The 27,730-nt window shown below is 47.7% G+C and overlaps 3 protein-coding genes across 5 annotated transcripts in view; 1 reads left to right on the top strand and 2 right to left on the bottom strand.

The window, feature by feature from the left end:
* Nucleotides 1-10,567: 10,567 nt before the first annotated feature.
* The window catches only part of DPY19L3 (dpy-19 like C-mannosyltransferase 3), a 234,423-nt gene continuing 217,260 nt past the window's right edge, over nt 10,568-27,730 (bottom strand). Inside the window, exon 20 of the transcript XR_012375982.1 lies at nt 10,568-10,633. The gene's annotated coding sequence lies outside the window, so the exon portion shown is untranslated. The remainder of the gene's footprint in view (nt 10,634-27,730) is intronic.
* Nucleotides 10,747-11,707, bottom strand: RGS9BP (regulator of G protein signaling 9 binding protein). The gene has a single exon (XM_025854242.2). The coding sequence runs from the start codon at nt 11,452-11,454 to the stop codon at nt 10,747-10,749; it is 708 nt and encodes a 235-aa protein (XP_025710027.1). The 5' UTR covers nt 11,455-11,707.
* Nucleotides 12,511-27,730, top strand: part of ANKRD27 (ankyrin repeat domain 27) — a 48,059-nt gene continuing 32,839 nt past the window's right edge. For all 3 annotated transcript variants that reach the window (XM_025854299.2, XM_025854301.2, XM_025854302.2), the window contains exons 1-2: nt 12,511-12,645; nt 20,982-21,111. In XM_025854299.2, the coding sequence (XP_025710084.1) occupies nt 21,010-21,111 (102 nt within the window). In that variant the 5' untranslated portion in view covers nt 12,511-12,645; nt 20,982-21,009. The remainder of the gene's footprint in view (nt 12,646-20,981; nt 21,112-27,730) is intronic.

Genomic DNA, 27,730 nt, shown 5'->3' on the forward strand with positions numbered 1-27,730 from the left:
CTGCCTGTGGGAGGGGCGTGGCGCCGAGGCGAACCAGCACCGCCTCTCGTGCCTTAGCTCTCAGTCGGGTCACTCGTAGGACTACGGCTGTCACTGCCCCCCGCGAGGGATTGTCGTTCAAGCCGCCTGAAAGGAGGGCCTCATCGTCCGCACCCGGGACACTCGGACGGAGAGCAGGAACGCTTAGGGGTGTACGTGACCTGCCATGGTAAAAATGCGATGCAGTTATTTCACCAGGCCTGGTGACACCTACCCCACCAAACCCGAAGAACTAAGACTTAATCCCTGAACCACACGGCTCAACACCAACGTGTATAACTTTGGCAGAGAAGGAGGTCCAAAGGGTAGGTCTCTGAGCTTTGCCGGCTCACCTGATACCACCGATGAGGAAATGATGGATGAACCAGATGCCAAATTATGAGTTTCTCACTGCACAGCCTGAATGCGAAAGGCCCTCCTTGCGTCCCTGCTCCTCAGGGTGATCTCTGTTGTGTTCTGGACACCTTTTATTGTCAGGGCACCTGGGACCACCTTAAGCATCTTAGGTCATTTGCTGATTTCCACTTTCATGGGAGATGCTTAACCCAGGCCTAGAGATGGGAATTTCTCTCTGCTTCACTTTCTTAGTGGCTGTAATACTCCCACCTCCAAGAGATGCGTTAATGTCTCTTAGAGCCTGGTTTTTTTTAAATTTATTTTTAAAGATTTTATTTATTTATTTGAGAGAGAGAGAGAATGAGAGATAGAGAGCACGAGAGGGAGGAGGGTCAGAGGGTCAGAGGGAGAAGCAGATTCCCCGCCGAGCAGGGAGCCTGATATGGGACTTGATCCCGGGACTCCAGGAACATGACCTGAGCCGAAGGCAGTCGCTTAACCAACTGAGCCACCCAGGCGTCCTCTTAGAGCCTGTTTAAATCAGAATCTTCTCATTTACAACTCCTCATCAGTTGCCAACAGCTTCTCCCACAATAGCTATTATGACATTTGTTATGTTTTTGAATGAAATATACTATTCTTTTGGTGGGCCTCATTTAAGAGTTGCCATTTTTATGTCAGTTATTTCCTGGGGGAGAATCCACAGATGACACTGCCAGTTTTCAGGCTGGTTTTGTTAGCATCATTTTCTAAAGGTGCAAATCCCAGTATTGGCTGCATCCCAGAAACAAACAAAAAATGGGTCCACATACTGAGAGAAGCACATAGGGAGGCCAAGGGAGGACACATGGCCTACTGGAGGGTCTACCAGCTTTCATCTCCCTTGAGTCCACAGAATCCACAGTGGGGGAACCCCTTCCTGAACTGCTTCCCAAATTCATGTGGCTTTCTGCTCTGAGACCCATCATTTCAGAATCTATTGTAGAGTCTGGAGTGGCACCCTGGAGCCTGTATTTTCACACTCCCTGACTCCCCAGGTGATTCCAGTGCTGTGAGCCGTGGGAAGCTGTAAAAAGAGGTAATATGATCGAGTCCATATCTTCAAAGGTCACCCTAACAGCGGCATGGTGACTCGATTGGATGACCCATGGACTGTGCTAGGCAAGAAATAAGAAATAATGAAGGCCTAAACTAGGAGAGTGGCCATGGAGAGAGGGTAAGGTGGCAGAAGGGAATGATTTACAGAGTATTTAGGAGGTGGACTTGATGTAACGTGGTAATTGGTTGAAAATGCAGAGCAAGAGACAGGTAGGAGTTAAGTTCTAGCTTGGAAGATTGAAGTAATGGTTATTCAATCCTAGAAGTTGTAATAATAATGATATTAAGCATTTACTGTGTGTGAGGCTTTTGGAACTTTGTAAGTATTAGCTGTATAATCCTCACAAAACCACGTAAGGTGGAAACAGTTTTTGCCATTTTACAGAAGAGAAGCCATTCACAGAATGGTTAAGCCTCTTAAGAAGGGACACACTAGTCACTCTAAAATAACACCATTGCTTTGTAGATTTAAAAAAATGTTTATTTTGATATCAGCTACTTCTCCCAAAGGCTGGTCACTCCTGAGTGAGATGACCAGGTTCTAGAGTGTGTAGCAAATTGGTATACTTTGGTTGGGTCTTAACCAACGCAGAACAGTCTCAAGAACTGCACACGGCTGTGTTGGTCCTAGGAGGCTCTGTGGTTATGTGATACCAGTTTATGTATGTATCCACAGATCACATCCTGTAGCCTCAGTTATCTTGAACTGTAGCTAAGAACAAGAACAGAAGCAAAGAATACACCCTGGAGTAGCAAAAGGGATACAAATATCATATTCAAATCTAATGTGATCTGCTTAGAGGAAAAATTAATTTGTGGATATATTAATCTATTGCAGTTAACAAATTCCTCTGAAACTTGGTGGCTTACAATGATGAACATTACCTCACAGTTTCTGTGGCTCAGGAGTTCGAGAACATCTTAGCAGGGTGGTTCTCATTCAGTATCTCCCATGACATTGTGGTCAGCCTATTGGCCGGGGCTTGCTTGGGCCTGAGAGATCCAGTTCCACGATAGCCCACTTGTATGGCTGTTGGCCGGAGGCCTCAGTTCCTCATCACACTGGCCTCTCCACAGAGCCACTTGAATGTCTTTGAGACTGGGCATTTAACTTTCCCCAGAGAGAGTGACCCATGAGAGAGGGAGGAAGAAGCCACAATGCGTCTTATGACTTAGCCTGAGAAGTCACCTGCCATTTCCGTAGTATGCTGTTTTTACACTGGTCTTCTCTATTCGATGTGGACACGCACGACACCAAAATACCAGGATGTGAGGGGATCACTGGGGGTCATCTTGGAGGCTGTAGTAACAGTGGATTAAAAAAATGAAACCATGCAAGCATTAGAAGAAAACAGGTAAATTCCTCTTTGATTCAAACTTTAGAAGCAATAAGGGAAAAAAGATTGGTGAACTGGACATTCTCTCCATATTTATAACTTCATCATGACAAAAAACAGCCTAAGAAAGTCAAAGACAGGGGCGCCTGGGTGGCTCAGTCGTTAAGCCTTCGGCTCAGGTCATGATCCCAGGGTCCTGGGATTGAGGCCCACATCGGGCTCCCTGCTCCTCGGGAAGCCTGCTTCTCCCTCTCCCACTCCCATTGCTTGTGTTCCCTCTCTCGCTGTCTCTCTCTCTGTCAAAAAATAAAATCTAAAAAAAAAAAAGTCTAAGACATAATAAACTGGGAAAATTATCCGTAATGCCTGTCACAAAGGATCAAGCCTCCAATTGTGTAGAAAAATGGGCAAGAAAGAGGTCAGAGTGATTTATTTAAGGTCACGGCCAGCAAGTGTCAGAAACTGTCTCCAAACCGGTTGGCATATTCTCAAGAGTTCCCTGCCCAGGCCTGTCCTGCCAGGGGCACAGTGCAACTAACAATAAGTGTGCACAGTGATCCCCTAGTAGCGCCGGCAGTTGTATGCGCCACTTGGTCATGAGAGAGTGAGTCACTTTGTTTGACACAGTTGCTTACTTCATAGCTAAGGACAGTTGACTCTTCATTCTTATGTTCTACCGGTCCCGCCCAGCTTTACTTACAATTTAAAAAGTCCTTATTTGATTTATTAGAACATGTGAAGCCTTGAAAATTTTAAGACTTTCCCCACGTGTCCTGTTGCTTCTCACCTAGAGCTCCATACAGTCTTTTAGTTCAGTCTTAAGTTCAGCAAGCCCAAATTCATTTCTGTTATCCATTATTTATCAGACTTTTCAGTTAAAATGGAAAGAAAGGAAGAGAACGTGATCTACAGGGGTAGCCATAGAGAGAGAACTTCAGCTTGGAGACTCAACGGTAGCAGAAAACCTGTTCAGCCTTCCTAGAAGCCAAGGCATGTCACCTGGGTTAAACAAAATCCACCTGTGATTGACCAGTAACATCCTGTGTGCCACGAATCACCATATAAAAATTATGTCTCAAAATGTTTTTTAAGAAGGGTTTTAGGGCGCCTGGGTGGCTCAGTTGGTTGAGTGACTACCTTCGGTTCAGGTCATGGTCCCGGAGTTGTAGGATCCAGTCCCACGTCGGGGCTCTCTGCTCAGTGGGGAGCCTGCTTCTCCCTTTACCCTACCCCCTCTCGTGCTCTCTCTCTTTCGCTCTCTCAAGTAAAATCTTTAAAATAAAATAACATTTAAAAAAGAAGGGTTTAAAAGAGTTTCACAGCATTGTTTTCTCAAATATGTATGGATTGCATTTATGGGACATTCTGGAAAAGGCAAAACTATAGGGACAGAAATGAGGTCAGTGGTTGACAGAACCTGGGGGTGGGGGGAAGGAAAGCACATTGGGAGGGGGTGAAAATGTGGTCCTGCTTGCGGTGGTCGTTACATGATTGCATACCTTCTTCAAAACTCAAAACTGCTCACCCGAGAAGGGCAAATGTTACTGTATTTAACAAACCTCAATAAGTTTAGCTTTAAAAATGCATAGATTCCAACTTCCAGATAAGCCATCTGTACTTGATCTTTGTATTACCTTGTCATTTTGATAAGTGTATCTAATTTTGACCTTCAAATTGATTTTTAGCAGACTTTACCTAAGTTAATGGGGTAAATGTTTTCATATAGTTTCTTTTCCCCAAGTATCCGATTTGGGGACCTCTAAAGTAGTTTGATAAGTAACACTAGCAGTGGCTAGTGTTTCTTGAGCCCTGGCCCAGAAAAAGTTTTATTTTGACATCCTGATGAAGTATACCTGATTATTACTCCCATGGCAAAGATAAGGACATTGAGGTCTGAGACATTGAAGAACTTAATGAGATCGGATCTGAACTCAGGTGTAACTTATTCCCTAGTTAGTGCTCTTAACCTCAAGGCTATAGTGTCTTGATACTACATTTCAAAACTTCTGATTCCCTGGGGTAGGATTCCAAAACCGTTTTGCTTTGCTTTTAGGGAGAAGGTTCTGGAATTGTTTCTCATTATACCTTGAGACCCTCAGTGTTAAGATTTATATTATAATAATAGTAATACTTTCTAGATGATAAAAGCATTCAAAATTTGGGCGCCTGGGTGGCTCAGTTGGTTAAGCGACTGCCTTGGGCTACGGGTCATGATCCTGGAGTCCCTGGATTGAGTCCCACATTGGGCTCCCTGCTCAGCAGTGAGTCTGCTTCTCCCTCAGACCCTCCCCCCTCTCATGCTCTATCTCATTCTCTCTCTCAAATAAATAAAATCTTTAAAAAAAAGCATTCAAAATTTTATTATAAAAATATAACATCAAATTATTGAAAAAAACACCATTCATAATCCCACCACCTTCACAGATATTTCATTTCTGTATATTTCCTTGTAGATCTCTATATGCCTAACACATCCATACAGGCAGGGGACACTCAACTTCGCTTTCTGGCAAGAGCATATTTTTTTTTTTTTGTAAGATTTTATTTGTTAGAGAGAGTGTGGGCTAGAGAGAGTGAGCAAGAGAGAGTGAGCAAGGGTACAAGCAGGGGGAGCTGCAGACAGAGGGAGAAGCAGGCTCCCTGCTGAACAAGGAGCCTGATGCGGGTCTCTGTCCCAGGGCACTGGGATCATGACCTGAGCCGAAGGCAGACGCTTAACCGACTGAGCCATCCAGGCGTCCCCGGCAAGAGCATATTAAAAGGACTCTTCAAAATCATTTTGCCAATGGGAGCTGTCATTTGGCTTGTTTACCTTTGTTATATAAGTCTAAGGTTATAAACAGCAACAAACAAGGATGCCCAAGATCTCATAGTACTGCGATGAAGATGCCCAGAATCCTCTGTGGAATGAGATGAAAATAAGTAAATGAAAGGGGGGGGGGAATGCTTTTCGAGAAATCCATCTTGTCCCCGAGGACACAGGGCTGCAGCCTGTGGTCAGTTCCTGTACCTCTGGTCAGTTCTTAAGAGCCAAAGAAATAGTATTTGAATATGACTTGGATCTGTGTGGACCACAGCCGAAGATTGTTCATGTGGAGACCTACTGTTCTTCCCGATTCTGTCCTGCATTACAAGATGAGTATAAACATACTTTACAGAAGCACTTGGAGATTCATAATCCTGGAGTATTTCTGAACATCTTTTTATGTAATGAAATCTGTGAAGGGTAACAATGTTTTTTTTGTTGTGTTTTTTTTTTAAGATTTTATTTATTTGACAGAGAGAAACACAGCGAGAGGGGGTACACAAGCAGGGGGAGTGGGAGAGGGAGAAGCAGGGAGCCCGATGCGGGGCTCGATCCCAGGACTCGATCCCAGGACTCCAGGGTCATGACCTGAGCCGAAGGCAGACGCTTAACGACTAAGCCACCCAGGCGCCCCGAAGGGTAACAGTGTTGATCAGGACCTTCACTTCACTTCAGATGGGCATAAAGAATATTAAGAATATATATATATATTTAAATCACAAGAGTTGATAGCTGAACTATTTGAGGGTATCTTTTCCAGCCAAGTTATAAATGCTGCATGTTATCTTTGATTTTTTTATTCAGTAAACAATCTCAGATAAACAGTTGACATGAAGCCTTTAATTCCACTTTGGATCTGATGCCACATACAAAATCCCCCACGCTGTGCTCATGTTTCCTGACATCAGGCAGCCAATGTGGTCATAGTTCTGAGGGCTCCAGGTTACTTACAAAATAGGATTTTCCCAGCCTCCACGATAAATGACAGAGTTTCACATCTGTAATTTCCCAGAATCAGTTTAGGTGGCCCGATTGCTGGGAAAAACCAACTATTTAATCAATAGTAGTCTTTCTCGGATGCAGACTTACAGTCTGAATTTAAATTCCTAATCTAATTTAAATACTATAAATAAGTAGCATTTATACAAATTTGCTTTTAAGTCCATCCACTAATTCTGATATGGACTAAAATCATAGTAAGCTCAGTTCATTCTGATTTTTTTAAAACTTTATATGGAATTTTAGGTAATAACCATCAAACTGTAACATTTCATTTCCATATGTACCCAAACTAACAGTAACAACCCAAAACCCCCAAACTGGAATAATCCTTTCTTATTTAACTGCATTCTGTTAAATGTTTTAAACTCTGGAAGGAACCTTTGAGTCCATCGGTCAGGGCTCCCCCCATTTCACCATGGAGGGAACCCAGGCACAGCGTCAATGACTTCTCTGAGGTACTTGGAGAGAGAGGCAGAGCTCCTGTCCATCATAGCTCATCTGGCCTTGAGGGAGGAGGCATTCCCCAAAGGAAGACAGAGGAGAGTCTCAAGTTCTTCTCAGGCTGACATACAGGCTCACATGACAGGGCTCACACCCTTAACAAGCATTCATTACAGAAGGGAGAGCTATATCTGAAAAGCAACGGAGTAGCTAAAAATGTGAAATGGAAAATGCAGCATCATCAGGATCCTCACTCAAACCAAAACGCTCTTTAACCAAAACTACTTGTCATTTGACATCACACACGTCTTATGTAGGTTACTGTAAACCTTAAGTAAATCATGCAGGTTATGCTCTAATTTTCCTTACCAAAAATCTTTCCCTTGCAGCATTTAACAGCATTAAGTTCTTTGAGCACACAAAAAATGAATTTGCCAGGCATTTTTTTTCTCTCCTACAAACATTAGTGTTTTGGTTTTTTTCCACTACTAGCAATAGTTCAAAGTTTCCATAAGTGCTTTGACATTCCAATTGCCTGTCTTCTCCAAATCAGATAAAACAGTACTGTTTTCCCAGAAGAGAAGTCAGGAATATTTTCTCTTTACAACAAATGCTTATCATAGCATTTAACTTTGGATATAAAGATCTATCCTTCAACTTGTATCTTTAATTTGGGAAATTAGATGGTTTTTTTTTTTTTGCCATGGACCCTAATGTTGACCTCATCATATATACCCTATTTCAAACATTTTGAATTTTTTCCCTATACTTGTATCATGGTATAAAATCATACCAAATGTTTTTAGAAAATTAATGACTTTGATATCAAACACCTACATAGAATCAGGCTTCTATCAGAAAGCAATGTCTTTAATTATATACATAGAAATGAGAGCAGACATAGTGACAGCAGCTTATTGCTCAAGCAGAAAGTGATTCTGCATGCGTCACATAGCGAAAGTTCTAGTAGACAATGTTAGAACTCCAAATAATACCGAATATTCCTAATGCTTAAAACTTTGAAACACAGAGTTGTTCAGGTTAACAGGTCCACAGGATAAAAATGTTCATTGTAATTCAGCTTTTTTGTGTGTGGGGATGCAACATTTTACACCTAATTTCGGTGAGCAGAGGACTCTTGGAATTAGGTACACATCTGATTGCACATATAAATAAATACCTAAGGATTTGCCAAGTGGGTGGAAAGGGTGACAAGAAAGACATTTGTCCCAACTGCTCTCTGGATTACACAACATTGGATGGGTTTTTTCTTCAGTAGGTTCTGCTGAACAACTTTTTGTCGTCGTTCTGAACCAAAACAACTTGATAAGAACGGAAGAGTCACTGTATTAGAAACAGGAGAATATATTTAGGGTGTGGTATTAAAGGATAGTTGCCAACACTGGGTCACAAAATGCCCAGCCTCCTCTTGTCTGGGAGAGCTGAGACTTTGGGGAAGGGAACAGAGATTCTGTATTGTGTTGGGTATGGGAGGGGGATGAGGGGATGTGGGGAGTTAGAAACATTTTGTGTCATCTGTGAAGTTACCCTGAGTGCGCAGGTACAAAAGAATTTGAAGTGGCCCCTATTCAGATGAGGCCAGAGGTGTTTCTTTTATTAGTTAAGGTCATAAAACTTTTAATCAGCTTAAGATCTTGTGGATATTTTTAAACCATTATCACACGCACACACACACACATACACAGATCCCATATTTTCACTATGAGGTACTGGAATCTGTGTGCTGAGGAGGAGGGGGAGTAAGCTGGGCTGGAAAGGTGGCCCTCAGGGCTGAAGCCAAGGCTGCACTCCTGCTATCTGCCCCTACCCCGTGGCCCTCCAAGCTGCCTTTGTGAAAACTGTCATTTCCCTCCTCCTGGTCCTCTTTCCCACTTTCAGGGTAAAAAAGAAAAAAAAAAAAAATCCTTGTCAGTTTTCAGCCAAAGTCTCTGGGTTTTATTCCTAATTACCTTTTGAGAGTTAAATGTATGTATTTTCTCAGCCTTATTTCCCCAACTATGTTCTCTCTGCACTACAGGTGGCAAGTGGTGGCTCTGCTCAGCCTGGGACCCAGGGGTTTCCACCTTCTTTATTTACTGAGCAAAAGAAGTAGGGGTCACTCAACCTCTGTTATGTACGCTGTGGTTCCAGTAGTTTATGCTACGACCTCCTGCCTTCAAGAAGGTCTATTTTAATAATAGATGTATGTTTATTAAGTTTGTAAGTAAAGACCACTGTGTTTGATTCATTGGCATGTATGATTTTGTGGCCAAATGTCCTCTATAAAAAACCGGCTTTGATAGGGCATCATATGGTTATATGGTTTTTCTTTCTCAATGATCTTGTTTTTAAAACGTTGCTGAGGGGCGCCTGGGCGGCTCAGTTGGTTAAGCGACTGCCTTCGGCTCAGGTCATGATCCTGGAGTCCCGGGATCGAGTCCCACATCAGGCTCCCTGCTCGGCGGGGAGCCTGCTTCTCCCTCTGACCCTCTTCCCTCTCGTGCTCTCTGTCTCTCATTCTCTCTCTCTCAAATAAATAAATAAAATCTTTAAAAAAAAATAAAACGTTGCTGAAATTTTCGAGTGGAAGCTGTTGCCTTCTAACCCAGTCTCAGGGCTAATCAGTTCCAACGGCATGCGGCAGTGAGGTTTACCCTCTCAGGGGTCAGTGTGAGGGTCAGGGGGCTGGGCAGCTTCCTCCAAAGCCAGCTCTCCTACTGACCAGCAGGCAAATTCCAAGGGATAGATAGGATTAAGGGCTCCAAAGAGGATTCTGCAGCCCTCCCCCAAGGGAGGATCAAAAACTCTGGTCTAGTTCTGGAACAAAAATAAGCCCCGGCAAAGGAGAAAGTGCCTGTTTGAATAGCATATGTCCCTTCCCAAAGCTCGTGCGCCTTCCAGGCTTACCCAGGGGGACCCCTTTTCAATAGGCAAGTGGGTGCAGTGGATCCAAGCCCGTGGGGGCGGGTTCGACATGTCCTCTCTGGTTTCCTAAGTAAGGTCAGCACTTGTGGGGAAGGCTACCAAACCCCAAACCCAAACCTCTTCTAGCTGCTTTTCGGAACTAATGGATAAACTCTGCCAAGAAGCTCAATGGTGCGCCATGGAGAAAGCACTTTGCACAGACTTCTCTTTGCACACTGTCCTAAGTTTAGGCTCAAAAGGATTAAGGTAATAAAACCTGCTTACATGTTCTTACAGTATTGTCCAGGAAGCAAAATCACCACCCACACAGAGCTAAACAACTCCCCTCCCCCGACTTCACTTCACCTCACCCCCCTTTCAAACTGCCCCATGCGGAGAGTGGGGATCGCTGGTAGGGGTGGGGGCACCAAACTCAGACTCCGTGTAAACACGCCCCAGCAGCACACATGGTCACCCATTAACTCAGAGGAATCTGGGGTCACTGTGGACGGTTTTCTATTAATAGGGGATAAAGCTGCTGCATACATTAGCGGTAATGCCCTGGCTGCCCGCGCAAAATTAACTCCTCCGGGCCAGCAAGAGAAAACCATGTACACACACACACACACACACACACACACACACACACACACACACGGTTTTAGAACCCCTTCCCTTAAACGTGCCAGATCCCACTCCCATCCCGAGTCCAGGCGATTGCCGTCGTTCCCGAGGGATGTCTCCGGGGAGGGAGCGGTAGTGGCAGGAAAAGTCGTGTGCCGATCAGCTCAGCTTCGCCACGCAGACCGCCAGGGCCACAGCCGCCAGCAGCACGGCGCTGAAAACGGTGGCGGCCAGGGCCTTGCTCGGGTCGCAGGGCCCCGTGCGCTCCTGGACGGACACGGCGCCCACCGAGCAGGCGCCGGCGCTGGACAGGAGCTCGGCGCCCGCCGTTTGCCGGGCCTGCACGGTCCAGCGGGGCACGTTGACCTTCATCTCCATGTCGTGGATCATCTCGCTCACCTGAAGGATCTCGCACTCCTGCTCGCGCAGGTCGTCCACGTCGAAGTCGCCCTCCGCCTCGTGTCGCAAGCTGCGGGCGCTCAGGGCGCGCGCCGCTACGCCCGCCGCGCCGCCCGCCACACCGGTGCGCACCAGCGGCCGCCGCGGCGCGTGCAGCGGAAACGCTGTGCTCAGGGCCAGTGCGCGCCGCATGTCGGCTTCCAGCAGGTCCAGGCAGCCGGAGAAGGCCACCCAGAGGCGCTCGAACTCGGCGCGCTCCTCGGCGCCCAGGCCCCGGTCGCGCAGCGCGGCCGTCAGCTGGGCGCGGGTGGCCACCGCCAGCTCCTGCGCCTTCTGGCGCGTCTTCTGCAGCTCCTCGCGCAGGTTCTGCGAGTCCGCCGAGCCGCCGACGGTCAGCACTAGGTGGTGGTAGCATGCGATCGCCTTGTTGAGAGCGTCCAGCAGTGCCTTGCACTCCTCCCTCGCCATGGCTGTGCGCTCCGGCGCGGCCGGGCAGCCCGCGCCCTTCTGCGGTCCACACCCTCAGCGCAGCAGGACGCTGTCAGCCCCGACGGCGGCCCGGGGCCGTGCGACCCGCGCGCTCCTCATGGCCCAAGACTAGCTCGGTGCTTCCGCTGTTGTCGACGGAGCCTCTGGAGACCTGCGACGTGCACCTCTGCGGACCGGACACAGAGAAGGAGCCCCGTTAGCTATCTCTCATCCCCTCGTCCATCCTCCCTCGATTCGCTCGGAGTCACACGCCGAGTCGCTGCACCGCCCTCGCCTCCAAGGTGGCTCTCTGCGAAGCCTGGGTTGTGGTCCCCATCCTCCTCAGGTGCCGTCGCCAGGGCCAGCCGGCCGCGGAGCCGCGCGCTCCGCCTTAGCCGCTGCCAAGGGCTGCTGGGTCGGGTTTCTTAGGATCCGCCCACCCCCGCCGGTCCTCGGAGGGCACTTCCATCCCTTAGACCAGGGATGGGCGGGGCCCCGCGCGGGGAGATCACGTGTAGGTCCCCTATCTCCCACTGCTCCGCTCCCCATTACAGTGCTGGAATACTAGCGCTTGGCAGTTCCAATCCTCCGGTATCGTAAAGATGGGGAAACTGAGGCCCAGGTAAAAAAAGGGGGGCCTAGGTCACGTGGCGTCCATGCAAGTGAGGGAATCAGAATCCAGGGACCCTAACTCCCAGACCCTGCCAGCGACGGAGTGGTGTGCCTCATAGGACTGGGCACCTCCGTCCTCCAAACCTAGCAGTAAAGGGCGATCCGCAGGGCAGGACAGCTCCCGGGTCTCCCCATCCGGATCCAGCCCGCTTTCCAGGGACCAAGCTTGGACCCCACCTCTAGTGTCAGATCAGCTTCGGCCCCGCCCCCTCCCGTTTCAGGCACGCGCAGTCGGCGACTCAGGGCTGGTCGGGCCTGAGTAGGAAGCGCTGTGCGCTGCCTGAGCCCCACCCCGGCTGGGAGGACTCAATGATTGCTCTGCGCAGACGTCACTCTGGATAAGGACGGCCGCTCATTGGGCTGACCAGGTGCGGCTCCGCCCAACGGCGGAGTAAAGAGGTGGGCGGTGGAGCAGAACCGCTGTGCTGGGGTGGTGGGCACGGAGGTGAGAGTCCCGGGCTCGGGAGGCGTCGCCGTGGCTCCGAAAAGGACAGGGAGTGAAACTATGTAGCCTTTTAAGTAAGTGTCCTCGCTCCTGTGTCACCCCGTGCCTCCCTTCCCTCAGGACGGCTGCGCCTCGGGGCCTAGAGGCCGGGCGGGGCCCCGGAGCTGGAAGGGGGAGGGGCTCTTTCCTCTTCGCGGCTAGCGCCCCGCGGCGCCCCCAGGCAGGGCTGGCTGCCCCTGGGCGGCACCCCGAGACCCTAACTCCTTGCTGGCTGGACCGCCCCGCCCGCGCTCTGCGGATCCCGTCGGCAGCCGGGCTCTCTCTGCCCCTGGAGTGCGGGGTGGCGAAGAATGCGCCCTCTGACCCCCGCGACTACAGGACGGGTCAGCGGGTGCGGGGTCCTGGGAGCTCGGACTTGGGGGCAGTGGGCGGGGCAGTCGTTCAAGAGTTGAGTGACCTCCGTGGTTTGCGGACCGCCTGGCGGGGCCGCTGGAAGGGGGAGGATGTGGGTGGGGGTCCGGATCCTGGGGCCTTGTGGTCCCTGGGGGTGGTGAAGGCGCAGGGGAGGGAGGAGGGAATCCCTGCCTGCCAGCCTCTTCAGGGGCTGGGGCTCTTCGTTCTGCTGGGTAAAAATTACTCCAGGAAAACTTAGGCACCAAGAGATGTTCCGGACTCTAGATCTGTTCAGTTCTTTTCGTTGAACATAGACTGCCCAAGGCGCGCGAGCTGGTAATGGCCCCTGGAGATGTTGGGGACTTGGGCACTAGCAGCCGGTGCTGGGCCACGGAGCAAACGACGCGTCTTCATTGAGGATTTAGGACATTCAGGGAAGGAGGGGCTCCTGAGACTGGAGGGTCTACTAGTTTGCATGCGAGCTGGGGTTTTCCAGGTTTATGGGTTTCATGGGGAGAGACCCTTATTTTGATTAACTCACCCCAGCCCCAGAGAAGAGCAGGGGATCTTAGTGGGATATTAGCGTTTTGAGTCCACCTTCCCCAGCATGGTATTGAGGCGGTTCAGAAGATCCAGAGCGCTGGGCCCCAGGGCTCCCTCTCCCTCTGCGCTCTGTCCTTTAATCTATAGATTTGGGACCATTTGTGGCCAGGACCTGGACGCTCCTGGCCTTGGCCATTCTCCATGGTGGAGGGTCTTAGCCACCCACTGACCAGATGGGGGCCTTGACAGGGAAAGAGTAGTTTTCAAGACAAAATAGATAGAAGGAGGGAGAACCCATCACTTTGGGGAGCTTTAGGGACAGCAGAAGGATACGAAGCTACAGAGATGGGTGGCAGGCCAGAATGAGAGGCCCTTAATGCCAGGGAGAGAAATTGAGAGTTCATTTAGTAGGGAGTGGAGGGGAAATCCTGGAAGAATGTAGTAGCCCCCCCCTTTAGTCCATGGGGGATGTGTTCCAAGACCCCCAGTGGATGCTGGAAACCTCGGATAGTACCAAACACTATACTCCGTTTTTTTTTTCCTATACCTACATACCTATGATAAGTTCAATATATAAAGTAGGCACAGTAAGAAATTAACAAAAATAACTAACAAAATAGAATAATTATTAACAATATACTGTGATGAAAGTTATGTAAATGTGGTCTGTCTCTCTTTCTCTCTCTCTCAAAATATCTTGTGCTGTATTCGTCCTTCTTGTGATGATGTGAGGTGATTAAATGCCTCGGTGATGAGATGAAGTGAGGGGAACGATATAGGTACTGAGTGTAATGTTAGCTGCTATTGACTTCCTGACGATATGTCAGAAGGCGGATATTCTGTTTCCAGACCCCAGTTGACCACAGAGAAGTGAAACTGGAAAGCAAAACTGAGGATAAGGGGGACTCCTGCCCCGTAGTAGACCTCAGTGTTGGAAAGGTTGCTTTGCCATCTTTCCTGTGGACCAGTCTGAGTAAGATCAGGAGGGCAGAGGCCTCTGAAGGAGAAGGGCAGGATGGGAGCAGGGACAGATACTGTGTCTAGCCTCAGTGGCCGGAAAGCAGTTGAGGCTCTGAAGTTGAGCAGATCCCTTAGGTGAGCTCTTCTGACTCTGGCTTGCCACCAGAAATCATCCTGCCTGGCAGCTTCACTGGGAGAGCAAACAGTACTGTCTGCATAGGGCCTGGGGGTCAAGGGCTTGATTGTGTCTCCTTGTGGCTCTTGGACTGTGTTGGGCTCATGAGTGCAATTCCTGGGTCTTTGTTATTCACACATCTGCACTGTAAGTATTTCTGTGGGTCTTTCCCTTTGTTTATGAATTACCAGGATTAGGTTGGTGTTCGGTAACTCAGTTCTCTCCTAGAGGAGCAGAGGAATGTGACCATGTGAGGATAGATCTAGAAAGGATTCAGACCCAAATCCAGGGGTGGTGGTGCTCCTCCAAACTCTCCTGCTCCCTTAGTGGTTACACCCCTCTTCCAGCTCCGAGGCCTTCCCTCCCTGTGTGACTCTCCACATTCCAGCTGTCATAGCCAGCTCTGAGTATATAGTTTGTTTCTGGCTTTCTGCCGGTGCCTGCGTGGCTGCCTGGGGTCAGCCCCTCACCCTCCCCTGGATATGGGCAGTGGATTTCCAGCTTCTCTGAGAGATGACCCCTCCTGGGAGCTTGAGCTTCCTCTAACACCCCACTATCATCTTGTTCCAGTGGACGAACAGTTACAGCGTGCCTACAGGGAGCCACGTGGCCAGGCACAGACTGGACACTTTGAAGTAGAGCTTTGAGAAAAATATGGATAGGATCCGTAAATGGTACAGGCCAGGAGGACATAAGTTACTGCAATATCATACATTACATCATCCCGTTGCTTCCATTTGCTATTAAACATAGATGAATTAGAAAGTTTTCCTTTTTTGCCTTTCCCTTCTGCATCGACAATTAAACTAGTTGGAGAATAATGCTCATCCTTTGGAAAATATGCCTGGTGTGGGTCTTTGGTGAGCGCCCTCACCAAAGAGAGAACAGCCATAGCAGTGAGATTTCAGCTGGGAGTTTATCTCTGGGAGTCACAGGCGTTCCTATGCTGGATCCTGCTGAGCCAAGCTGTACGCTGTCACCAGATGGGGACACCTGACTGCCCAGCCTCATGGGACGGTTGTAGACCACAAAACCACAAGTGTGCACACCACCCCCGTGAAATGTCCGGTACTAGTTTGAGACCTTGCCTGGCTCTCCTGTTCATGGAGTTAACCTCAGAGAACTTGTGTTCAGGGGTATTTGGTATCTCTAATTTCCCTGGATTTGCTATAAATCATCCAACCATTTGAGCTTAGGCAGGGGTGGAATTTTTTTTAAAAGGAGTTTTATAAGAGGATTTACTCCTCTTTCCAGTTTTATAAGGAACAGTTTACTTTTCATGTTATATTAAAATATAAAATGAATTCTTGCAAGTAAAACTTGTGAGGGCGTTAATCTGTGTTAAGTATTTACCCCCTATTTAAGAATTCCATTCTGGAATTAAGCACCTGATTGTATTAGATTCTTACATCTTTTTAAGCACCGGGACAAAAAGGTTGAGAAAAGCACTGGACAGTGCTCTTTGAATCCCTACTCCTGGACAGAGGGTTCAGTCATTGGCAACCAAGAGGAATATGTCCAAGAGAAAACAAGATGACTTGGGGCTGAAACCCAGCAAGCTCTGTCCCATTCACTAGCAGCTCTTGCTCTGAGTCTTGTGTGTTTCATGCCTTTGAACTGAATGTTTTGATGTGGCATTCAGGGGCCTCCCCTCACCCTGCTGTCCCTCTCTGACCAGCACTGTTTGGATTCCTGTTATTTCCCTGGACTCATCTTCTCATCAATTAAAAAAAAATTTTTACTCTTGGGTTTTCTGTGCCCACAGGAACCTGTTCCTGCTTCCTCCGTTCCCCACCCCAGCCCCCTTCCCTGCTTGCTCCCTTCTCTGGTCCTTACCTGTCCCAGCACTGCTCTGGGTTGGTTTTACTCTGTGGATGCACATTCCTTGCCTCCCAGCTAGGTTGTTACTTCCTGCATCAGAGCCTGTCCTTGTCACCTCTGTCTTGGGTGTAGAGGGGTTGGAGCTCTGCCGGCATCTTGTCTGAGGAGCAGAAGGAGGGTCCCTTCCCAGCTTCATTCTGACCGTATGGCATCCTGTCTCTCATGCGGTTTCTGTCCAAGGTGTCTTTACTTTTGTACTCTCTCATGTAGAACCAATTGTGTCAGAAACCAGAAACAATTTTGTTTTCTTGTGACTCTGTCCCAGCAAAATCACATTATCCAGTTGTTCTGGTTAGGGCCTCATAGAAGGATTATTTGGACTGCAGTAATTGAATTCAACAAGTCAAATACCTGAATTGTTGTAGAGCTGTCTCTGGGGTCCAGGAAGAGATTATATGTAAACTTTTTCAGGCTAGGCTCCTCCCCGAACAGGATTTGCAGGGAGCTCAGGGGCCTCCTTGAGGCAGTCCCCAGGAGGGCCTGCAGCAGAGACAGTTCTGGCTGGACCAGACTGAGGAAATTCAGTGTAGGGCCCGTGTGACTGTCATGGTGACTTTTCCTTTGGGGGAAATGAAGTATGGAATCTGTGCATCTGTGGGTTGTGATATAACCCTTAACCCAGGCATATTTATTTTACACAGTGGGTGTAGTGGCTAAAGAGGCGGATGTTAGAATAAATTCTGACATCTGTATAACCTCACGTTGGCCAGCTGAGCCTCAGTTTCTTCATCTGCAAAATATGGGGCTAATGACATCAATAGTATTGTGAGCATTGTTTGTAATTGGTTGCCTATAGTTATCATGAACATTAAAGTGGGATGAGGATGAATAGAAGTTATCACAGTACCTGAACCAAAGATGCTCTCAAATAGGGGCTGTTTTTATCATTAGCCATAACAGAATTCATAATGTACTTACTTAGATGTGTTGTCCTGGCATTTTCCCAAGAAAGCATGTTGGAATATTGTTACATAGTAAGAAAGTAATTCAGTTTTTATTCATATTTCATTTATATGATTGTATCAAGGGTAAGTTTACTTGATGCTCTTTAATAGTTGCTAATTTTCTCTTTTAAAAATTTTTATTACTTATTTATTTGAGGTAGAGAGAGTCCACAGGTGTGGGGGGAAGGAGCAGGGGGAGAGGGAGAAAGAAACTCAAGCAGACTCTGCACTAAGCGTGGAGCACGATGTGGGGCTCAGTCTCACGACCCTGAGATCACATCCTGAGCCGAAACCAAGAGACGGACGCTTAACTGACTGTACTACCAAGGTGCCCCATCTAATTATCTCTTTTTTAAGAAGAGGTCTCAGGCTCAAGCTCAGAATGTTTGGCAGTCAGTAGTATCTAGCAAGGTTTTACATAATGTCCATTGTTTTTGCAATTTTAAAAAAAGATTTTTATTTGAGAGAGAGAGAGAGAGAGAGTAAAAGAGAGCACGAGCGGGGGGAGGGGGAGAGGGAGAAGCAGACTCCCCACTGAGCAGGGAGCCTGACACAGGGTTTTATAGCACACAGCATCGAGATCATGACCTGAGCCCAAATCAAGAGTCAGATGCTCAACCAACTGAGCCATCCAGGCACCCTGGAGTATACTGTTTTTATATTTAAAGTTGTAATAAGGGCGCCTGGGTGGCTCAGTTGGTTAGGCGACTGCCTTCGGCTCAGGTCATGTTCCTGGAGTCCCGGGATCGAGTCCCACATCGGGCTCCCTGCTCAGCGGGGAGTCTGCTTCTCCCTCTGACCCTCTTCCCTCTCGTGCTTTCTATCTCTCGTTCTCTCTCTCTCTCAAATAAATAAATAAAATCTTTAAAAAAAAATAAAGTTGTAATAAGGGTTCTTTTAAAAATAAATTTGGGGGCGCCTGGGTGGCTCAGTCGTTAAGCGTCTGCCTTCGGCTCAGGTCGTGATCCCAGGGTCCTGGGATCGAGCCCCGCATCGGGCTCTCTGCTCTGCGGGAAGCCTGCTTCTCCCTCTCCCACTCCCCCTGCTTGTGTTCCCTTTCTCACTGTGTCTCTCTCTGTCAAATAAATAAAGAAAATCTTTAAAAAATAAATAAATAAAAATAAATTTGAAAAGAGAGTAGGTGTTTAAAGGAATATGTCAAATACTAACAGTGGAGCCTTTGTGTACAATTACGCAGATTATTGCATAGGTACTGTGCCCAGGAGAGTGAGATGTTGGCAAACTGGGGCTGATAAATAGCCTGTGAGCTACTTACCAAGCCATGTGCCCTGGCACAGGACTGTTGTACCTACTGGGTGCCTTTTTCTAATTCTCACAAAGACACCATGTAGGCCAGCAGTAAGTGGTGGTCCATTAGTATGCAGTATGGCAAAAATACTGAAGGCAGCATGTAAATGGGAGTCCTGCAAGACAGGTGTTTATATTCTCCATTGCACCACTTGAGATGGAGGCTCAGATTCTTTTTCTGTGCCCATTTTTCATATTCCTCTCTGATAGCTCAGTGAAACTACACTCATGTATGGTAAATGGAGCAGACCAGGGGCAATGGAAGCCCCATTCACAACAGGAGAAAATCTATACAGAATATACAAATAATGTTTATTTTTTTATTTTTTAAGATTTTATTCATTTATTTGACAGAGAGAGACACAGCGAGAGAGGGAACACAAGCAGGGGGAGTGGGAGAGGGAGAAGCAGGCTTTCCGCTGAGCAGGGAGCCTGATGTGGGACTTGATCCCAGGACTCTGGGATCATGACCTGAGCCGAAGGCAGACTCTTAACGACTGAGCCACCCAGGCGCCCTATACAAATAATGTTTAATAAAAGTTGTTTATAATCTATTTAATTTAATTGGAGGACATCAAAGAAGACATACATGGAAAGACATACCATGTCCCTGGATGATGAGATTCATTATTATCAAGATGTTGACTCTCCAATCCAAAAATTTAGTGAATTTCTACTAAAAATCCCAAAAGGATTTTTCATGGAATTGAGGAACTGATTTTAACTTATGGGATATTGCAAAAAATAGGAATAACCAGACAATTTTGGAGAACAAGGAGGGAGGCCTTTCTCTATGAGATATCAAGGCTTATTATGAAGCTGTAGTCATGTAAACTAATGTGGTCTAGCCCTGCTCTGTCCAGTATAATAGCCACTGGCCATATGTGGCTTTTAAGCCCTTGAATGTGGCTAGTATGAATTGAAAAGTGAATGTAAAATACACACCAAATTTTGAAGATTTAGTAGGAGTAAAAAAGAGTGTAAAATATGTCAGTAATTTTAAAACACTGATCACATGTTAAAAATATACTATTTTGGATAGATTAGAATAAATATATTATTAAAATTAATTTCACCTGTTTGCTTTTTCATGTGGCTACTAGAAAATTTTAAATTACATATATGATTATACATAATGTATGTGTAATTACATTTCTCATATATCTGTTGGATGGCACTGGTCTGGACTGTTGAAATAGAGCTCAGAAAGAGGCCACACATATATGGGAACTTAGAATGTAGCAAAGGTAGCATTATCGGCCAGTGCAAAAGGGAGAGGCTGTTCAAAAAAGGATAATGGGACAATTGGCTTAGGCTATGGACTGAATTTTTGTGCCCCTCCCATTCATATGTTGAAGTCCTAATCCTTAATTTAGAGGATCAGAGAGTTATTTAGGGGATCAGAGAGGGGCACAGGGGGATTCCAGTCTATTTTTTTTTTTAAGATTTTATTTATTTTAGAGAGAGCATGAGCAGGGGAGGAGCAGAGGGGGAGGGAGACAATCTCCAGCAGACTCTGCACTGATCGCAGAGCCCTATGTGGGGCTTGATCCCATGACCCTGAGATCACGACCTGAGCTGAAACTAACTGTTGGATCCTTAACCGACTGAGCCACACAGGCGCCCCTCCGGTCTATTCCGATACACTTTATTTCTTAGAAGAAAGTCTGAGGCAAACATGGTAAAATGTGAAGATTGGGTGGTTCTGGGTGACAGGTTTGCATTATCCCTCTCTATTTCTCTATATGCTTAAAATATTTCACTAAAATATATGCATAAAATAGCCATTTTAACTTTTTGCAATGACTTGGAGTTTGACGAGATTTTTTCAGATTTATTTGAGAGAGAGAGAGAGTGCGCGCTCATGCATGCACCAGGGCAAGAGCAGGTGGAGAGGGAGAAGCAGGCTCCCCGCCAGAGTAGGGAGCCCCATGTGGGGATCATGACCTGGGATCATGACCTGAGCCGAAGGCAGATGCTTAACTGACTGAGCCTCCCACGCGCCCCTGAACAAGATTTCTGAACATAATTTTTGCAATGAACCAGTAAAAAAGTCATCTTGGAATTGGTGGGTTATCTTTGATATTTCCTGTAGAGTAGAGTAATACATGTCAGAGATGCTTTTTAGAAATTGCCAGATCAGGACTTTTATTTGTTGTATAAATCTAAAAGTGGTCATTTACTGCTTTTTCTTTTCTTGTCCCAGGAGACTCTCTGCCCCATCTGAAGTCCATATGGCTCTGTATGATGAAGATCTCCTGAAAAATCCTTTCTATTTGGCTCTTCAAAAGTGGCGTCCTGACTTATGCAACAAGGTGGCCCAAACCCATGGCATTGTAAGTGCACTGATCCTGAGGGTTGTCCTTTTCCATCAGGTGTGGACCAAGCCATGTTGGTAAGGCCAGAAATACTGTAGACTTTGGTTACGTTTAGAGGGAGTCAGTTACAAACCTGCTGAGTGTAACAAGCGCCAGACCATGCTCAGTACGAGCACAGGCAGAGAGAGACCACCACGTGCTGCCTCCTCCAGGAAGCCTCCGGGCTTTGCACCAGCCTCAGGTGTAATCCTTTCTCTGTTGACAGCCCCTGTTGACACTGATCTCATGGTATTCATCTTGTTTCTCTCTTTCCATGTTGATCTTGAGAGCTTCTGGGGGCAGAAAGCGTATTTCCCTCAGGGCATCATGGGTCCTTGTCTGTGAGGTGTGTGCTTACTCGCATAGGATAAGGGAACATGTGAACACGTTTGTATGTTGCTTTGAAAGGCATCTCCTCAAGGGGAAGAACCGGGGGAATAATCAAGGCATCCAGATGGCAGGACGAGGGGAGCACATGAAAGAAACCATAGTCTGTCTGCTGCCTGCAGGGAGGCAGGCTCTCCACTGGAGGCGTTGGCGGCCATCTGATGCACACGGCCCTGCCCATCTGTGCACACGCCCTGCCCATCTGATGCACACGGCCCTGCGCCACCCAGAGTGCTTGCTGCCTTTGTACTGTGGCTTTTCTGGTTTGTCTTTGGGCTTCTTTTTTGTGTGTTGTCCTCTTCTCAGGCTGTCCTGCCTCGTGGCCAAGGATTTTGAACTAGAGGAGAAGTCAGCGTACATAGCTCAGGTTCACTTTGGGCTGTCAGCTGCCTTGTCTGGGAACCAGGAGCTGACTTTCCCTTTATGCTCTCTGTCCCGCGGCCACCACAAGCCTGCTTTTTCCAAGCTCCTTCCAGTTTTTAGGGTTGGTTTTGTGGTTCATATGTTTTTCCCAGAATTACTTTACTTTGGTTTTTAGAGGTTATAAAGTTCATTTTGTGTGTGTGTCCATATATATATACACGTATACATATGTATACATAAAACAATTGGAGAATATAGCTGTTTCCAAGAAGAAAATAAAAATCATATAAAGTTCGGGCGCCTGGGTGGCTCAGTCGTTGAGCATCTGCCTTCGGCTTGGGTCATGATCCCAGGGTCCTGGGATCGAGCCCTGCGTCGGGCTCCCTGCTTGGCGGGAGGCCTGCTTCTCCCTCTCCCACTCCCCCTGCTTGTGTTCCCTCTCTCGCTGTGGCTCTCTCTGTCAAATAAATAAAAAAATCTTAAAAAAAAAATCATGTAAAGTTCACCAGAGACCTTATCATCTGTTCATTTCACAGTAATTATTAAATGCCCCTCTGGGCAAGGTACCATGTTTGATGCTGAGGGTTCAGCAAAAAATAGCAATAAACATCACCTTCTTTACCTTTATAGAGCTTAAATGCTATTGGGAGAGATGGTCATGCTCTGAGCAAATATCTACTAATTACAGTTGTGGTACGTGTCCCAGATAAGAAGTATAGGATACAAAGCCATCATGTTAACTTGGGGGGGGCCTGACTGAATTTGAGAAATATTCCCCCCCATCTTTGTTCTATAACGTTTTTAAAAATTGCTGTCTGGATAAGAGCAGACTATGTGTAATTTTCTCTTGCTCTTTAAGAATTCCACGCTGTGTATGAAATAAGCAAGTCACAGAGATGAAAAGTACAGCATAGGGAATATAGTCAATAATATTGTAATAGCAATATAGTGACAGATAGCTACTACACCTATTGTGGTGAGCCTTGAGTAATGTATAGAATCACTATGTTGTACACCTGAAACTAAGATATTATTGTATGTCAACTATACTTTATAATAAAAAAATATGGACCGTGTTTCATAAAAAGTGAAAAAAAAAAAAGAATTCCACGCTGTGGGAGCACCTGGGTGGCTCAGTCAGGTAAGCATCCAACTCTTGATTTTCAGCTCCGGTCATGATCTCAGGGTCGTGAGATTGAGCTCCAAGTCAGGCTCCATCCTGGGGGTGGAGCCTGCCTTAGATTCTTTCTCTCCCTCTGCCCCTTCCCCCAGCTCGCACGTGCACACTCTCTTTCTCTCTCTTTCTCTCTGTCTAAAAAAAAAAGCCACACTGTGAATACTCTGTGGGACCTGTCTTGCTCACCACTGTGTTGCCAGCATTTAGCACAGTTCCTGTCACCAGGTAGATGCTTTTCCAGCTGCAAGTAGTAGAATCCCACTCAAGCTGCCTTCTGCAAAAGGGAAATTTTGAATAAGAACTTTGGTATCTTGGTCACCTTCCTTTTGGCCACACCAAGGAACGGGGAGATTCTTCTTAAACTGTGTCATCCTGAGTTCCCAGTGGTATCCTAGGTCCTTTCTCTCGCCCCTCCTGGGATCTGCGGGGTCCATGGTGAGCTGCGTGGGGCCCACACTTGGCAACACTGACTTTGTGGCCTTCAGCAGAGGGGAGATTCCCCTCTGAGGGGAATGAGGCCAGCTTCTCAGCAGAAGTCACTGTGCGAAGGACCTGGCTATCTGGCTCAGCCCAGTCAGGTGTTGGTGGCTAGTTTCTGCCCCTCTTGGCTGTGTGCTGGGGGCTCCGGTTCATCCTGGTCTAATCCATAGTAGTGCTCCATCTATGTCTGTTGGTGGAATGAGAAAGAATATTCCAGTCACCTCTGGAAGAGTACTCATTGTTTCTGCCACCACGAAGGGATCCCTGTTGCCTCAGCAGGTGAATGCTGAATTTCTTTCCTTGGGGCCTGGCCATCGGGCCAAGTTTGGCTGTTGTTGAATCTGCCCTGGGGACCAGAGTCATTTATTGGGCTCTAAAAACCTGTGAAATCATCACTTTTAAACATGCGTGTCCCTCCCCGCCAGGGTTAGCTGCCCCTCACACCTCTTCCTAAAGTCCAGCTCACTGGCCACCCCATCCTCATGTGACAGTGTGTGTGTGGCAGCTGAGGGGTGCAGCTTGACTGCTCCCTCCACCTGCCCCATCCCTCCTCAAGTGTGACTTCCTTCCAAAACCTTCCTTTGATTGGGATGCCCATGCATCCAGGCAGGCACCTCCTGCCGTCGCCTGCTCTCTGACTGGATGGGGGAAGCTCCTCCCCATGTTCCCCAGATTCCAACCACAGAGGCCTGTGACACCCCCACACCGCTTCTAATAGTCACTCCTGTTCTATTTAATTAGCATCCAGTTAATTATACACTGTGGTTTCTTCAGAGTGGGCTGGCCAGGCCTGCTGCCTCCCTGGGGCTGTTGTCCATGAGGTGGCAGGATTCCCAGGTGGATTAGGGGTGGGTGCATTTGCCTATAGGAGGAACAGAAATTACATAGGGAGATTAAATTTGTTCCTCTTATTGTGATCTCTCTTTTTTTTTTTAAGATTATTTTATTTGAGAGAGAGCGCATAGTGTGGAGGGGCAGAGGGAGAGGGAGAGAGAATCTTAAGCAGACTCCCCGCTGAGCGTGGAGACCAACCCAGGGCTTGATCCCATGACCCTGTGATCATGACCCCAGCCGAAATCAAGAGTCAACAAGAGTCATGCTCAACCGACTGCCCCACCCAGACGCCCCTATTGTGATCTTTTAATTATGCGGTATGTAGGCTTTTGAGGGCTAGCCCTGGGAACCTGTCAGCATGTCTTCCGAGTTTCAAAGAACTGACTTTCAAGTAAAATACCTAGACAGGCCAGCTAAGGGCACTGAGGTCCATATTCTAGTTCTTAGGATTCCTTTGGCATAGATCCAGCCGAAAAACATTTGTTGAGCATCCACTAGGTACCAGGCACCGTGCCGGGTTTCCAGGATCGTACAGATGAGTGGGGGAACGCAGCATGCCTTTGGGGAATTCCAGAAGCTGACCGTTGGTTGCTCAGAATGGGTGTCAGGACAGAAGTCACCCTAACGTTCCCTGGGGAGGAGTCAGGAGGGTACTTTGGAGCAGTGTCATGAATGCTGATTCTTGCTTTTATTCTACTGTCTTTTCTTTAATTACTGTTATTTAAAAATTCTTTATAAAAAGACTAGAATAAGAAGTTGTATTGTTAAGCTTTAAAATAAGCAGGTCCCCCACTTATGGCCTACCCGGAGACTCTAAACTTTGTGTCCTCCACATAGGCTGTAATGCCCATGACATCTCCAGAAGTCTGAAGCACCGACTTGGGAGAGCCCCGAAGGCACTTGCACTTGACCCTGCCTCCTGTGGGCAGCTTCCTAGCTGCTCCACGTCCCCAGCCCCCAGGGGCTGGCTTCCTCACCCTCCCTGTCACTCAGAGAGCCCAGCTCCTGGCTTTCGCTTTTGCCTGCAATGAAATGCTCTGGGCAGCATTTTCTGCTTGAAAATTGGTGGTGGTGGTGGTGGGGGGTCCTTGCTATGGGAGGACTCCTGTTCATTCAACAAACATTGATTGGACACCTACTGGATGTCAAACAATGAGGTCGGTAACAGGGATACAATGCAGCTGGAGCCCATCGTACTTTTATTTAAGTTAGGGAGGCAGACAAAGTGTACGTGAACAGGTAAAAAGAATGTAATCACAGCTGGAGTGAGGTTCTCCAAAGCACCTCAGAAGTTCCTGGTCTCTCACATGGGACTGTATGACTCCTTCATCTATAGAGCAGGCGTGGGATCTTCTCTGGGCCTCCCTGAGTTAGGGCGTTAAACACTTGCTTCATGGCGTTCCCATGCCTGTGGCCAGCCCTCGGGGCCCCAGGCTCTTCTTCCTGTGCTCTCTGAGGCTGTGAGGAGGTTGTTTCTCAATTCAGGCTTATATCTGAGGGCCTACCTTTTCTTTATTTAATTTTTATTTTTCCCCCTTTTTAAGTTTTACTTTTATTAAACTTTAAAATTGTTTTAAAGCGATTTTTTTTTTTTTTAATTAAGTAATCTGTCTATGCCAGACATGGGGCTCAAACTATGACCCGGAGATTGAGAGTCACGTACTCTATTGACTGAGCTCAATTGCAAACATGATAAAAGTAAAAAGGGTAATATAATGAGCCCCATGCACCTTTCACCCAGTTTCAGCAGTGATCCGTTCGGTGGCCCATCACATGTCCTTTCTGCACCCTCCTGCCCTCCACCCTCGGCCACTGGGTTATTTTGAAGCAAATCCCAGAAAATTATGTCGGGTAGTCATGCAGGTTTTTCTGTAGATATTTAGAAACATGTCTTTAAATGATAAGGACTCTTAAAAAAAGGTAAGCACAATGCCATTATCACAGCTAAAACTTTCCACAATAATTCTTCAGTATTGTCCACTATCTAGTCCCTGTTCAAATTTCCCAAATCATCTCATAATTGTCTGTTTCACGGTGGGTTTGTTCAGATCAGGATCCAGAGGAGATCCACACGTCACACTGGATGGATGAGTCTCCACGTCTGTCTTTCCTCCTCACTGCCGAGCTCAAGTGAAGTGTGCAGAGGCACGTGCCCCGTGTGTGAGGCGTGGTCAGCGTTGACATGCGCCTGGCCTTGGGAAACCGTCTCCACAGTGTTCTGCTGCTTTTTCGTTTTATCTTCCCCTTTGCTTGTTTTCTTTCTTTGTGTCTTTGCAGTGCGTTCATCCGGGTTCCCGGCACTCTGGCTCTTGCCAGTGGCAGTCCCGGGGGTGGTGCTGACGGTGGTCCTGTGTTCACCGTACTTCCGGAAATTGGTGGTTCAAGCTAGATGTGGATCTGATTACGTCTTGATTTTTTGAGGAGGGGCCAGGCCATCTTGGCAGCGTTCTCCCATACACAAGTGCCACCTTCTGCTCTGAGGAGTTGGCGTGCCCCTCTGTGTGGCGAGAGGCCGAGCCGCCCGAGGAAGCCCCGGGTGACGGGGGCTCTCAAGGCTGCGGTTTCACCGACCGTGTCTTTGCTGGGGGAGCTCCCGCGGGCTCTGGGCTGAGCCTCCAGCACTGGCTCCGGGAGGTGGCAGGTGTTTGCGTCAGGGCCCTACCACTCACTGGCCGCGAGACCCTGGACAGTTTCCTTAGCTCCCTTGAGCCTCAGTTTCCTTGTCTGTAGGATGGGGATAGTGCGGAAGCCATATGCTTTGGGCTGGGTTGCTTCAGGAGGTGGGGTTCCGAGGGTCTACACCGCTTTGGGTGTCTTCCTTCCGAGCACACTTGAGTCTGAGAGAGTCCTTGAGCCGCCACGCACAGACCCGTGTGTGGTTGCCAGGGCACAAGGCGGTGGTGTGGTGGCCACGGTCGGGCCACAGTTCACCTCTCAGATGGAGCCCGCCCCAAGGACAGAGCCTGGTACCCTGAGACACCTCGGCGGAGGTGGCCATTTGCCACAGGAAACCCTGTTTCTGCTGCTCATATTACAAACTGTGATCACAACTGGGCTTAAAAAAAATAGCAGAGAAAAAAGACGGGACGGAAACTGTCTTCAGGGTGCAGTGTTTCTCCTCATTCAGGCGGCGGGATTACGTGTGACTTTTTAGGTTCACTTTTCTCTTCTTTCCAGACGACCCTGTCTTCCTCTGGAGTTGTCCCCGAGCCTGTTGAGAATAGACTGGGGCGCCTGGCGTTGGCTGTGGGGGGTGGGGCAGCGGGTGTGGGAACAAGCCTGGGGGCCTGCACCCAGGTCGGGGGTGGCAGCTTCGCTACCAGGACGTCCGTCCCCCCAGTCGCTTGGTTCTGTCTG

The sequence above is a fragment of the Callorhinus ursinus genome, unplaced genomic scaffold (assembly GCF_003265705.2).
Source record: "Callorhinus ursinus isolate GAN/ISIS: 27379988/994484 unplaced genomic scaffold, GSC_fseal_2.0 scaffold61, whole genome shotgun sequence".
In the NCBI taxonomy this organism is placed as follows: Eukaryota; Metazoa; Chordata; class Mammalia; order Carnivora; family Otariidae; genus Callorhinus; species Callorhinus ursinus.

Excerpts from the sequence above, each read along its gene's own strand:
- RGS9BP (XM_025854242.2), bottom strand. The coding sequence starts at position 11,454 with ATGGCGAGGGAGGAGTGCAAGGCACTGCTGGACGCTCTCAACAAGGCG.